Source organism: Rattus norvegicus, chromosome 1 (assembly GCF_021556685.1).
Source record: "Rattus norvegicus strain SHRSP/BbbUtx chromosome 1, alternate assembly SHRSP_T2T, whole genome shotgun sequence".
NCBI lineage: Eukaryota > Metazoa > Chordata > Mammalia > Rodentia > Muridae > Rattus > Rattus norvegicus.
In genome coordinates this window covers 70,636,653-70,651,525 of record NC_141534.1, presented here as the reverse complement: position 1 = coordinate 70,651,525, position 14,873 = coordinate 70,636,653, and the positions used below count along the sequence as shown (strand labels likewise).

The following is a 14,873-nucleotide window of genomic DNA, read 5'->3' as shown; positions in this document are numbered from 1 at the left end:
ACTTTATTACAAAGAAGTCATTGTTGGGGTTGGGGATTTAGCTCAGTGGTAGAGTGCTTGCCTAGCAAGCGCAAGGCCCTGGGTTTGGTCCCCAGCTCCGAAAAATAGAAAAGGAAAAAAAAAAGAAGTCATTGTCATTAATGCAAGGTCTTCTGGGAAAGACCTTTTAATGATGAACTGTATTATGGAAGCATAAACTGAATGTAAGTCCTTTCCTCACCAAGTTTTTGTTGTTGTTATTGATATGGTGTTTCCTCACAGCGATAGTAATCCTAAAACAATGGATTCCCTCAATGATGGGCTACATCATTGTTAAATAAATAAATAAAACCTTTCCTTCTGAAAAAAAAGAAAGAAGGTCTCTCTCTATCTCTGCTTCCTGTTTTGGTTCCCTTTTGCCTTACTTGGACTGTCAGTTTGGGATTCAGAGTGGGAGGATGTACCGAGACTATCAGGAACTAGATGCCTTGGGGTCAGCCAGTACCCAAGTAGGCTCCTATTTTCTGATGAGAAGGGGAGAGGAAAATGGGGGAAGGAATTTGTAAGGGTAGGACTGGAAAGAAAGGAAGTCTTTGATTGGAATGTAAGGTGAATTTAAAAAAAGAAAAGAAAAGAAAGAAAAAAAGAAAAACCATCCTTTGAAGCAAATCAGTACACACACACACACACACACACACACACACACACACACACACAGACAGAGTATCTTGATAAAAGTTAACCTCTCTCCACAGTCTCTGAGATCTGCCACACTTTTCAAATTATTTTATTTTAAATTCTATAAAGGTTATTTCCCGTTGTCCATGTACTCTGTTTTACTGCCTGATACTGCATGTGCTCAGCCTAACAAGTAGCCACACCATTTCTGAAAAACGAATCCATTTCTTTATTATCAGCTATCCAAATGGTACTAGAACTTCAAGTAGTGCTGGAAAATCATGCCAATCTTTCCCTTCCACTAATATTGTCTGAGTTGACCATGCACAGGTCTTGTGCATGCTGTCACAATAACTGTACAGGCATATATAACTGCAAAATACTAGATTCATAAAGCATGAGAAAATCAATCACTTACATTTATCTCTTTTTATTAGCTTTCATAGTACTGGTGTTCATATTGCCCTTTCCTACTAGAAGGAAAGAACCAAATTATAAAGCTTGAGGACAACAACAACAAAACAATGACCTAACAAGGGGTCCCATTTAAACAATGTTGGAAGAAATAAAACACTGGCAACCAATCATATTATTAAAAAAATCCTTGGCCTGCTCAATAAAAATGTGGACTATACTATGCACTATTAATATGATTGAGAACCTGGGATTATCCAGGGTATAATTTATAAGAAAGAATATAGTATTTTTCTGCTGCATAATGATCATCAAATGAATATGATATCCTCATGCACTATTTCACTATTACACTGATTTCTGAATAGCACAACTGAACAAGATTAGATATCCATAATTAAAAATACAATTTTAGATATATTGCAAGATTATGGAAGTTTTATATTTCTTATACAAGTAAAGTAGAATTTGGAAACAGTGAAATCACGACTTATCACAAATGGGCCTATAGTAGGAAAACACATAGAAATGATGGCTGTTATATTCATTACCCACCAACTGGGATCATGTGAAAGTGCAATATAGCCTTGTAAAATAGAAGAGAGAGTATAAAATGTTAGAAAGGTGAAAACCAGGATCAGAATGGTCTGTGTGGCTCTATTTTCAGCAGAGGTTCTAGGGGAAGCATGAGTTTGGAGGATGTGTTGAACCCTCTTTTTATGTCCATAAAGTAAAACAATCATTGTGGTACTGGAACATACAATGAGCAAAGAAAACAGGACTTCAGGCATCACACAAAATGCTGTATACATTAAATCTACTATTTTGTCACGACCTACTGAGTGGCAGAATTCAATATCTCTTTTTCGTGTTTTATTTTTGCTATTTCTATTGGTAGATGTATACACGGGGAAAAGCATATTTATTAGCATGAACAGAATCCAACAGAATAGGCCCATAAATTTTGTGGTTCTCACTTTAAATTTCTTCCAGCTGGAGTTCCTGGTGCTGATGGTGATTGCCTGAAAGACACTTAAGAGGCAGGTGGTGCTGATGGACATATTCCTGGAAACTCTTCGAACATACATAATTAATTTACACCCAGCATCATTGAATAATTCATTCCATCCAAAAACTCCACATACCTCTGGAAGTCCTTTGGAGAGAATAATTAAGGAGTTGGATGTGAACACATGTATAAATATTATATCTAGGATCTTTAATTTGTGTTCTTTGTTATAAAGCATGAAATAGTAGAAAAGAAGAGAGAAGTTTCCCAGAATACCAAGTGTACTCTGAAGTGAGAGTATGATTCCAACTGCCATGTTCCTTAAATCCATTATGTCATCCAGCAATTTTTCCTTTAAATTATGGCAATAATCTCATCTCTGAGCCAAGTCATGTTTTCTAAGTTGAAATATGTGTGTGTGTGCAAGAATCACTGGAGTTTCTATTTTCAAGAACATTATGTACAAAAAAGGAAGAATCTGTTCCAAATAAAATATTTTATCATTGTTAATAAATTTTCAGTGAAAATTTGAGATCTATTACTTGCCATTTTAATGGACAGAAGTTCCATTATATTTCATAGAAGTGTAAGCAATAGAAATAATGGTCCTCCATCTTTTGAAAACCAATGGTTAGTATGTTCAAGTGGAATGAATGCTCACTCCAAGAGTCAACATTGAACTGGAATATGCTTACAAGTCATATTAGAAGAAAACATACTTTAGTCACCATTTTCAACACTAAAGAAATCCATATAGTTCAAATGTTACATTGAGCCATAAAATTGTACTTATCTTACAGAATATATATGTATATTTTGAAAAAAATGTTTATTATAAGGGACAGAGAACTGTAACCATAAATGCACAATAAAAATTAGAAGATGGTATACTGTGGAAGAACTCACATTAAATTTCACAAAACATCATACATAATGATACATGCATGTCTGCTTATTTGGAGTCAGACTATGGAAGAGAGCCCCAGTGAAACTATCCTAAGTTGTGAACTCTTACCAAATAACAATACAGTCAAAATATGCAATTAGAAGGGAAAGATATTTGTATTAAAACCAAACAAAAATCGCAGAAGTTTTTTCTCACAAAAACACAGTGTTTACCACTTCAACTTAATCAAGATATCCTAATGAAGAGTACATACTTATACCTTTCAAATTTGATTGAAAACCACAAGGAGAAGTAAAAATTATCTCTCTATAACTACAGTATTTTCACACTATTTCTAAAGTCTAACATAAAACTTTGTGATTGTCTGAATTCAAAAGGTAACTTGGGTCAGATTGGTGACTTGAGAAATGAGGAAATGAACTGGCTGATTTTTCACACAGTTGCATAATTATGTGCTCAATGATGCTAGGTCAGCTACATTTTGGAATCTTCAGTAGATACTCAGCTTATTTCCATTGTATACTAAGCTACTTGGACAATATAAATACAGTTTTCTTATATAGTTTAATCAACAGAAAATACTTGTCTCATTTGAATTTGAGAGGCTAAGATTGACCCAATATTTTTATATCAAAATATTTTCATAATTTAAGCATGAAACCAGGATAGCATATCTCAAATGAAGATTAAAATAATTTTGTTTTTCTGAACTTTGGTCAAAACTAATAATCAGCTATGAAAGAAGAAAAAGAACATGTGAAATAACAGTCTGTCATAAATCATTATTGAGATGAACAGGAAGCTTAGTAGCTAAACTGCCTGCAGCACAATTGGAAAATACATATCTAGTCTCTAAAACTCACATAAAATATAACTAATATGCTTTCCTGTAATCTTTAAAATGTATTTTTAATTTAGATTTTTATCATAACATAATTTTATCTTTCCTATTTGCCTTTCTTATTCGAAAACTTCTCATTTATTCCTTCTTGCTCACAGTTATACATGACCCCCTTTTCAATAAGTGATATAATATATATGTATGTATTTAACACATATTTTATATAAATATTTATTTGCATATATTTCCTAATACATAAATACAGTCTGTATAATGCTACTTGTACTATGTTATCAGCATTGACCAGTTGGTACAAAAAGCTAAATCAAATTGAATGCAAATTTTGGAGCCCAGTTCTTACTAATGTATCAGCAATTCAATGCTTGTACATAAGGCTCACAGACATTTAGAAAAGGATGAAGTAACTTTGTAAGAGCCAGAGAAAATAATAAATTTCTTTTATGTTATCTTGCCAGAACATCAGAAGGTATACACATAAAGCCTTGCCAATATGATTGTAAACAAGAACAGAATAGGAATGACAATGCACTTGCTACTGACATTCATTTTTTTAAAGTACAGAATAGAGTTTGTTCACAGCATTGGGAGGGGAGTTAAGAAGGTGGTAGGGCAGAGAAAGAAAGAGAGAGAAGTAGAGAAATGGAGTAGAGGCTGGTCATGAGCACATGGACAGAAGTAAGGAGGGGAATGGAGAGAGAAGGGACAAAGGGACAAAAGATAGCAAGGGGAAGCAGGAGCAAGATCAAGAGCCTGACATTCACTTTTATTCAAATTACTGGAGAGTCAGTCACAAAGAGTTACTTGTGATCACTGAACAGTCAACATAGTATAATTAGAGTAATAGACAATTGGGAGACTATGTCCACAAAACAAAACAAAACAAATGAATTTTACTAAGGAAGGCCAACTCAGATTGTCTGCTCTATAAACTAGCACAGTTGATCAAGAATTCATCTAAACTTACAGCGAAACTACACATAAATACAAGTACACAAACAAAATATATTAACATATTAGCAAATTGACATTAAAGGGTCTGTTTATGAATCCATAGGTTTAATTAAACTTTTTAGTAATAAAGTTTGTGAAGGTCATTTAACTACAAGACATACATAAACATAATCAGAAAAAAATGAAAAAAATTCATTGTATAAACTTAAACAACGTAAGAAATATGTGCAGTGGACAGTGCAATGGTCAACTCTTTGCCTATCATGACCAAAACTATAGGTACAAAAAGCAACTATGAAAATTTGGAAGCAATCTTAATATAGGGAAAACCCAGTATCACCCATCAAGGGGCCATGGCACAATGAATATAATGTTCATTTTAGATGAACATTGTAAAAAATTTCCCATTACAATGTCATCTTTCCTTGAGTATGCATTGCAAACTTCAAATAGGAAAATAGCCTCAATGTTTAGAACATCACTGATTCTTAGGTCCTTTCTCAGTCATACTAGTTACATCTCCCTGTAAAGAGATTTTTTTAGAGAGGCTACATTTTTTTCCAAAGTTATATGATTATAGGTTTATTTTAGCCATTTTCAAATACATGAAGTTTTTCTCCCAGCATCTATGTATATCATACTTTAAATTTTATAGATGATTAATACAAAATATGAAAGTATGAATCATATAATATATGAATAACAATTTCTATGATTGCTAAGCAACTGTGTTATCAGACTCAATATATCAAGTAGATGATTCACAAATAGTACTAGTCATGATATTATCACATATCATGGATTAGCAATAGGTCAGATACTCTCTTTTTAACAAAGCTACATATATATAGCCAAGAATAGTTTCTCTTCCATAGCTGAATTTTTTCTGCATGTATTTTCACCCCAGAATCCCTTCTCCATAAACAAGTACTTATCAGACCTTCCTTATTTTGTCTGCTTACCAGACTGAATACAACTCTTCCTCGGCAGAAGTGTGTAACTCCTGGCATGACTGTCAGCAATGTAAGTGAGGAGGGAAACTATGATATAAAGGTTCATAACTCCATGACTGTCTCCCTCAGAATGATAATTTTCATCTCACCTGTAGTGACAATGACAACTTTTGCTTTGGGACTCAAAAACTTTTCTGTGTATATTTCCTGTTTGATAATTACCAAAGCTCATATTATTTTTCTCTTGTGAGTATCTCAAGAGACAACATGTTTGGAAAGAATCCTAGGATTTCATCATCACTGACGATGGAAGGTGCAGGGAGCATTAAGATTTGATTTGTGAGAATCTTACAAAAAAGACTTTCATTGGAATCCAGCTTTCTCTGTGTTCTTCTACATAAAATATTAATTTTCATATCCCACAGTTGTCCCTCTTTGTAGCTCTCATCAAAAAAATTAAGTTAGGAATTCAGGGATAGATAATAAAGTATCAGTCAGAGGAAAATGGGACATCATAATCTCACCAGAAACTCTTGATCTTTTTCTACAAGTAGATGAAATTTAACTAGAAATGTGGGTATATAACAATTCTATGAAACGTTACAAGTATCCCATCCATGCATAGAATTCTGAACACAGCCTTATTCTGTTAAAAATATACATATCTAAATGTACTACACAAAATTCGTCATGAAAACTCACAAAATATCATATACATTTCTCCTTTTTTTGGACATACACCACTTCATTATATTCATTATTTTAATTTACATAACTAAAGTATACAGAGTTTAATTCAGGATAGATATCCAGTTGTAATGAGAAAATTAATGCAGTTAGTACTTCCTGATTCTTTTTTTCATTATTTTTTAAGTTTTATTATTTTATTTATTTAAATTCCTGCCATTGCACCTCTTTTTATCCCCCTGCAGTAGTTCCTCAACTTATTACTTCTTTCTCCTTGCCTTTGATAGGGTTTTTCCCCTTCTCCAGGCCTTCCCTTTCTGTTGAGCCTCAAGTCTCTTGAGGATTAAGCTTACCATCTCCAACATAGGCCTGACCAGGCAAACTTCTGCTACATTTATGCCAGGAGCCTTGGACAAGGCCATGCATACTCCTGATTGGTGGTTAAGTCTCTGAGAGCTCCCTGAAGTCTGGGTAATTTGAGACTGCTGGTGTTCCTACGGAATCACTCTCCTTCAGTTTCTCTAGTCCTTCCCCTAATTCAACCAAGGAAATCCCTGACTTCAGTCTGATGGTTAGATGTAAGTATCTGTTTCTGTCTCACTCAGCTGCTGGTAGGTCCTCTCAGTGGACACCCAAGCAGGCTCCTGTCTATAATCACACCATAGGATCAGTAATAATGTCTGGCCTTGCTGCCCTCCCATGAGTTGGATTCCAAGTTTGGCCTGTCGTTTGGCTCCCATTCCTTCAGTCTATTCTTCATCTTTTTCCCTGCAGTTTTTAGACAGGAACAGAACTGGGTCAGAAGATTTGATTTTGTGTTAGTAATCCTGTCCCTCTGCTTGAGGCCCTGTTTATGTACTGGAGGTGGGTTCTTTGATTTTCCTCTCCTCATTAATGAGCATTTTGACTAAGTTCCAACTGCTTTGAGACCTCAGAATCTTTCACCTCCTGGGTCCCTGGAACAATCTAGAGGTTCCCCCACCTCCTAACCCCCAATGATAATTATCTCCTTTCCTTCACTTGGCCCACTGGGAATCTCTTCTGCCTACCCAGAACTGATCCTGTTCCCCTTTTCCTTTCTCCCGCCCCATCACACCCAAATCCCTCATTCCCTATGCCTATTGTGATTACATCCTTTCCTCTTCTAAGTGGAATTGAAACATCTTTGCTTGGGCCTTTCAGCTTGTTAGACATCTTAAGGTCTATAGTTTGCATCCTAGGTACTTTGTACTTTTTGGCTAATATCCATTAATCAGTCAGTAAATACTATGTATGCCCATTTGTGTCTGAGCAACCTCAATCAGGAAGATATTTTCTAGTTTAATCCATTTGACAGCAAAATTCATGATGAACTCATTTTAAGTAGCTGAATATTACTCTATTCTTTAAATGAACCACATTTTCTTTTTTAATGGATATTTTATGTATTTATATTTCAAATGTTATTCCCTGTTCTTGTTCCTCCTCTCTTATCGCCCCTCCCCCTTCTTCTATAAGAACGCTCCCCCTCCCACACAACCACTCCACCCTCATAACCTTGACATTCTCCTACAATTGGAAACTGAGCCTTCACAGGATCAAGGGTTTCTCCTCCTATTGGTGCCAGATAATACCATACTCTGCTACATATGTGGCTGGAGCCATGGGTCCCTCCATGTGTACTCTTTGTTTGGTGGTTTAGTCTCTGGGAACTCTGGGGGAGGGTCTGATTGGTTGATATTGTTCTTCTTATGGGGTTGCAAACCCCTTCAGCTCCTTTAGTACTTTCTCTAACTTCTCCATTGTGGTCCCTGTGCTCAATCAGATGGTTAGCTTCAAGCATCCTCATCTGAAATGGTCAAGCTCTGGCAGAGCTTCTCAGGAGACATCTATATCAGGCTCCTTTCAGCAAACACTTTGTGGTATCAGCAATAGTGACTTAATGAAATTCTCAGGCAAATGGGTGAAACTAGAAAACATCATCCTGAGTGAGGTAACCCAGTCACAAAAGAACACACATGGTATGCACTCACTGATAAGTGGATATTATCATAAAAACTTGGAATACTCAAGATACAATTCACAGACCATATGAAGCACAGGCAGAAAGAAGACCAAAATGTGAGTGCTTTAGTCCTTCTTAGTAGAGAGAACGAAATACTCATGGGAAGTAGAGGGTAGGAGGAACTTGGAAGGAAGAGAGGAAGGGGAGGAAAAAAGGGGGAGCAGGATCAGGTATGAGAGGGGATGGAGATGATATACAAAGGGTCCAGAATTTGAACAGAGGTGTGTAGCAATGGGGGATGGGGAACTGGGAGTAGCCAACTGCAAATCCCAGAAACCAGGAAAGCAAGAGGCTCCCTGGACCCAACAGGGGTGATATTAGCTTAAATTCCCAACAAAGGCATAGAGAACCCGTAGAGACCTTATCCAGAGGTTAGGCAAGTGCCCTGGATAGGAGATGGGGCCACCCACCCTTCTCAAAATTTTAACCAAGAATTGTTCCTGTCTAAAGGAAATACAGGGACAAAGAATGGAGCAGAAACTAAAGGAAAGGCCATCTAGAGACTACCTCACCTGGGGGTCCATCCCATGTGAACCACATTTTTCATATTCATTCTTCTGTTGAGAAATATCTGAGTTATTTCCACCTTCTGGTCATTACAAGTAAGGCTATTATAAACATGGTGGAGCACGTATCCTTGTGTTATAGTGGGGCATCTTTTATGTATATGCCCAGTAGTGGTATAGCTAGGTCTTTACGTAGAACTATTTCCAATTTTCTGAGGAATTGCCAGATTGATTTCCAGAGCAGTTGTACCAGCTTGCAATTCCACCAGAAATGTGCTGTTACTTGAGTCTTTGATCTTAGCCATTCTGATTGGTATGTAGTGAAATTTCAGGGTCATTTTGATTTGGAGTTCTCTGATTACCAATCACTTTGAACATTTCTTGAAGTGCTTCTCAGCTATTTGAGATTCTTCAGATGTGAATTTTCTGTTCAGTTCTGTGCCCTAATTTTTAATTGGCTTACATGGTTTTTTGGAAGTTAACTTCTCGAGTTCTTTATATATTTTGGATATTAACCTTCTGTCAGATGTAGGGTTAGTGAAGATTTTTTCACAATCTATAGGTTGCCAATGTGTAGTATTGATGTTTTCTCTTGCCTTACAAAAGGTTTTCAACTTTATGAGGTCCCATTTATTGATTATTGATCTTATAGCCTGAGCTACTGGTGTTCTGTACAGAAAATTTCCCTTGTGCCAATGAGTTTGAGAGTCTTTCCTACTTTCTCTTCTATTAGATGCAGTGTATATGGTTTTATGTTGAGGACTTTGACCCACTTGAATTTTAGCTTTGTTCAGGGTAATAAATATGCACATATTTTCATTTTACTACATACAGATTGCTAGTTAGGCCAGCTGAATTTATTGAAGATGCTTTCCTTTCTCCACTGTATGTTTCTGGCTTCTTTTTCAAAGATCAAGTGACTGTAGATGTTTGGGTTTACTTCTGGGTCTTCAATTTTACTCAATTCATCAATGTGTCTCTGTACCAAAAATATGTGGGTGTCTTAATTATTATTATTATTATTATCATCATCATCATCCACATCATCACCATCATCATCATCATCATCACTATTTCTTTGTCATACAGCTTGAGGTCAGAGATGGTGATTTCTCAACTGAGAATAGATTTGGCTATCCTGAATTTTTGTTTTAACCTCTGAAGTTGAAAATTGCTCTTTCCTAGACTGTGAAGAATTATGGTGGAATTTTGATGTGGATTACCTTGATTCTGTAGATTGCATTTGGTCAAATGGACATTTTCACTATGTCAATTCTACCAATTGATGAGCATGAGATATATTTCTATCTTCTGATGTCTTTGTTCATTTTCATGGATTTGTAGTTCTTGGAGTATACTCCAAGAACTTTGAATTGCTTTGTAAGAGTTGCACCAAGATGTTTTATACTATTTGTGGCTACGGTGAAGGGTAATGTTTCCCTAATTTATTTTTCAGCCTGTTTATCCCTCATGTAGAAGAAGGTTGCTGATTTATTTTTTTTGAAACTAAATACATTTTAATAGAAAACAAAATACAAAATAACTCTTTTCAGAAAACAGAAATATTTAATCCTTTAGCAGACATCAGAACTTGCTTTGTCCTTAGAGCATGGTCGATATTTTTGAGTGTGCACGCATGATTCATCCCGTTCACTATCAACACTGCAGTGAGGTGGAAGCAGGTCATTGAGGGAGAAAAAAAGACCAACAAGCCACAAAAAGTTATCTTTAAATCCAGCATTTCTTGTCTATCTTGTGACTTATTCTTTTTTTTTTTATATTAACTTGAGTATTTCTTATATACATTTCGAGTGTTATTCCCTTTCCCGGTTTCCGGGCAAACATCCCCCTCCCCCCTCCCCTTCCTTATGGGTGTTCTCCTCCCAACCCTCCCCCCATTACCGCCCTCCCCCCATAGACTAGTTCACTGGGGGTTCAGTCTTAGCAGGACCCAGGGCTTCCCCTTCCACTGGTGCTCTTACTAGGATATTCATTGCTACCTATGGGGTCAGAGTCCAGGGTCAGTCCATGTATAGTCTTTAGGTAGTGGCTTAGTCTCTGGAAGCTCTGGTTGCTTGGCATTGTTGTACTTTTGGGGTCTCAAGCCCCTTCAAGCTCTTCCAGTTCTTTCTCTGATTCCTTCAATAGGGGACCTATTCTCAGTTCAGTGGTTTGCTGCTGGCATTCGCCTCTGTATTTGCTGTATTCTGGCTGTGTCTCTCAGGAGCGATCTACATCCGGCTCCTGTCCGTCTGCACTTCTTTGCTTCATCCATCTTGTCTAATTGGGTGGCTGTATATGTATGGGCCACATGTGGGGCAGGCTCTGAATGGGTGTTCCTTCAGTCTCTGTTTTAATCTTTGCCTCTCTCTTCCCTGCCAAGGGTATTCTTTTTCCTCATTTAAAGAAGGAGTGAAGCATTCACATTTTGATCATCCGTCTTGAGTTTCGTTTGTTCTAGGGATCTAGGGTAATTCAAGCATTTGGGCTAATAGCCACTTATCAATGAGTGCATACCATGTATGTCTTTCTGTGATTGGGTTAGCTCACTGATATTTTCCAGTTCCAACCATTTGCCTACGAATTTCATAAACTCGTTGTTTTTGATAGCTGAGTAATATTCCATTGTGTATATGTACCACATTTTCTGTATCCATTCCTCTGTTGAAGGGCATCTGGGTTCTTTCCATTTTCTGGCTATTATAAATAAGGCTGCGATGAACATAGTGACTTATTCAAAATTACTCTTTATCATAATTTGTTGATGGTGTAGGGCTGGAACCCTAGGTGATTGGCACAGCGCTGAGGCTCACCCTCTGCCCACCATAATGCTTCTCCCCAGGGTATAAAGGCTGACAAAAGTGCAGCCAATGGAAGAACCACCTCTTCCACCATCACTGCAGGAGCCCATGCTCAGTCGCTACCTGCCTGCCTGCCCACAGAAGCACAGCATATGGTTATGGTGCCCCTTTCTCCTGATACACTGGGCCACCAGAGTCTAAATTCCCTGAACCTCAAAATTCCAAGTATTATAGCCAGTGCCAGAAGTCACTTGCTGCCAGTGCTAGGTTTCCTCTTCTCAATAATAAAATTAATTATATAATAAAAATCCTGGTTTTGTCCCCACTTCCCTCAAGGGGCAGCCACAGGAGAGACTGTCTACAGCTGCTATAGGGAGAGTTCTGCAGCTGTCCAGTACACCCACTGGGAAGAGACAGATGCAAAAGCAGGATGCCTGCATGAAGCAGGAGGCCTCAGGCCTGGGGGGAGCTTCCCAGCTCTCAACTGGAGTCTTATGCACCAGGGCTGTGTAGAGTGCATGTGGGGTAGGGGAAGGCTCTTTTGCAATCACTGATTCAGTTTTAGCAAGTCCTGGACTGTGACCACTCTTCCAGCCCCACCCAGTCTGCCACCTGGATAAAAACTTAATGTTCTTGATTCTCTTGTGTGATTCCAGTCATTAGGAGGAGGTTGCAGGCCATGAACTGTACACTCAGGACGTTGCTCATCTGCCCAGTGTACACGCCCACAAGCTCCCCAGAAGAGCCGTCAGCTGGTGTGTTGCAGCACGTGCTTCTGATGTCCCAGACGCGTACAGAGTTGTCCATGGAGGCAGAAGCAATCAGACCGCTGTCCGGGCTAAAGGCCAGACTGGTGATGCTGTCCGTGTGGCCTCTCAGTTCTTTAAAAAGTGTCCCAGAGGCCAAGTCCCACAACTTTAACCGCTGGTCCTCACCAGCAGATGCCAAGTACTTACCATTGGGAGAAAAGGAGAGGGAGAGCACGGGGCCTCGGTGACCTGTAAAAAGCCGCACTGAGTTCCCCTGCTGGGCACTCCATAGACGAACAGTTTTGTCAGTGGAGCCAGTAGCTAAGTAGTTTGAGTTGGGGTGGAATTTGACACAGTCCACATCTGCCAGGTGCCCTGCATATATCCTCAGCGGGTACGTGCGATCAAAAGACCACAGCCTGGCGGTACGGTCATGGGACCCACTGGCAAAGTACAGGCTGTAGGGGCTGATGTCCACGTCCCACACAGGGTAGGCATGTCCCTGATACAGCACAGTGTTGGTGAAGCTCCCCAGGTCCCAGTACCTGATGGACATATTTTCAGAACAAGAGAGCAGCCCTGAGCTGTCCGCGAGGAACCGTGTGCTATACACTGGGCCACAGTGTCCCCGCAGAATCTTCATTTCCGTGCCTATGTCATCGTCTTCGCTCTCCTCCTCCTCCAGAGTGTCACAAGCCAGCCGGACACGGGATGTGTCCACACGGTGGGGCTCTGACTTCAGTTTTTTGGACCGCAAGCTCCAGAGCTTTATGCAGGAGTTGTCAAACCCAGCAGCCAGCAGTTTGCTGTCAGAGGAGATCTCTGCGGTATTCAGCAGCTGCTCTGTGTTATAGAAGGCGTAGAAGCAGATGGTGGTGAGGGAGGGAGGTCCATCCTTGACCCGCTTGATACTCTCCTGCAAGACCTCCAGGGCAGCCTCGTTCTGCAGGATAGGGTTGGGCACATCTGGTGGCTCCAGGCTGCTGCTTTCACTGCGGGAGGAGCCACCACTGGCATACAGCTGGTAGTCTGTCCTCTTAGCAGGCTGCACGTCCAAGTGAATGTGCACGGCGAGCACCTTGCACAGGGCAGTGTTGTTGTCGCTTTGGAGGTAGCGGATAAGGTAGTTGTAGCTGTCTTCCTGGAGACGGACCACATACTTGTTGTCCAGGAATGCACGAAGCTGGAAGTTTGACAGAATATCCTGGATGGTCTGCGTGGTCTGCAGTTGCTCGATGATGTCCTTCTGACTTGCATTCTGCAGGAACATTCCATGGAAGCGGCTATAGAAGCGTTCCACGGTGCTCTTGGGGCCACTCTGGACCAGGTTGAGGTGGAGGTAGACAAAGAGAGGGTAGAGGAGAGGCATAACTTCATGGCTGTACTGGGAGTCAGAATCAGTGAGAAAGTTCCTCAGTCGTCCAAACTGTACTTCATATTGCTGGGGTTCTGCGTGGCAAGGGGCTGCAGACACCGCATTGGCACAACCAGATTCTGATTGGACTGTGAGGTTGGCCGCCATCTCCTCAGGGGTCTGTGAGAGTCTCAGGCCTTGCTTCAAAGGGCCTTCTGAGTCCACGTACTGCCAGCGTTTGAGGTAGCAGGACACTGCCACCTGAACCTGCTCCGTGCGCACTCGTTTCATGACTGAACATCCCAGGCGGCTCCCGCTGCCCCGCCGCCGCCCCGGCACCGGCTGCTTCCGTATCAGTTGCCCGCCGCAGGACTCCGTACCGCGGTCCGCTAGCCGGGTCCCCGCGCCCTACGTCCTGCCGCGCCTGGGATTCTCGGTGGCCGCCCCCATGACCGCCTGACGGAGCGGGCGCGCCGGGCTAGGCCGCGGACGCGCGACTCCGCGGCCAGCCAGGGCGCGCTCGGAGCTCCTCTAGCGATGTCTCTGATTTATTTCTTCTAGTAAATTTTGTATCTAGCCACTTTGCTGAAGTTGTTTATCAGCTATAGGAATTCTCAAGTAGACTATTTTGGTTTGCTTATGTATACTTTTGCATCTTCTGCAAATGGTGATACTTTGAGTTTTTCCTTTCCATTTTGTATCTCTTCATCTCCTTTTGTTTTCAAATTGCTCTAGCTAGAACTTCAAGTACTATATTGAATAGATGGGCAAACAGTGGGCAACTTTGTCAAGTCCTGGATTTTAGTGGGATTGCTTTTAGTTTCTCTTCATTTAATTTGATTTGGTTGTTGCTAAAATGCTCTTATTATATTTGAATATTCCATGTATTGCTGATCTCTCCAAGACACTTAACATGAAGAGGCATTGTATTTTGTCAGAGAATATTTCAGCATCTAATGAGATGAGTGTGTAGCTCTTT

The 14,873-nt window shown here is 39.9% G+C and overlaps 1 protein-coding gene and 1 pseudogene across 1 annotated transcript; both read right to left on the bottom strand.

The window, feature by feature from the left end:
* Positions 1-1,499: 1,499 nt before the first annotated feature.
* Positions 1,500-2,476, bottom strand: Vom1r8 (vomeronasal 1 receptor 8). Its single transcript, NM_001008905.2, is given in 1 exon segment — positions 1,500-2,476. A coding segment is annotated over 1 exon segment (912 nt). The 5' UTR covers positions 2,412-2,476.
* A 9,409-nt stretch (positions 2,477-11,885) lies between these two features.
* Positions 11,886-14,392, bottom strand: Taf5l-ps1 (TATA-box binding protein associated factor 5 like, pseudogene 1; annotated as a pseudogene).
* Positions 14,393-14,873: the final 481 nt, after the last annotated feature.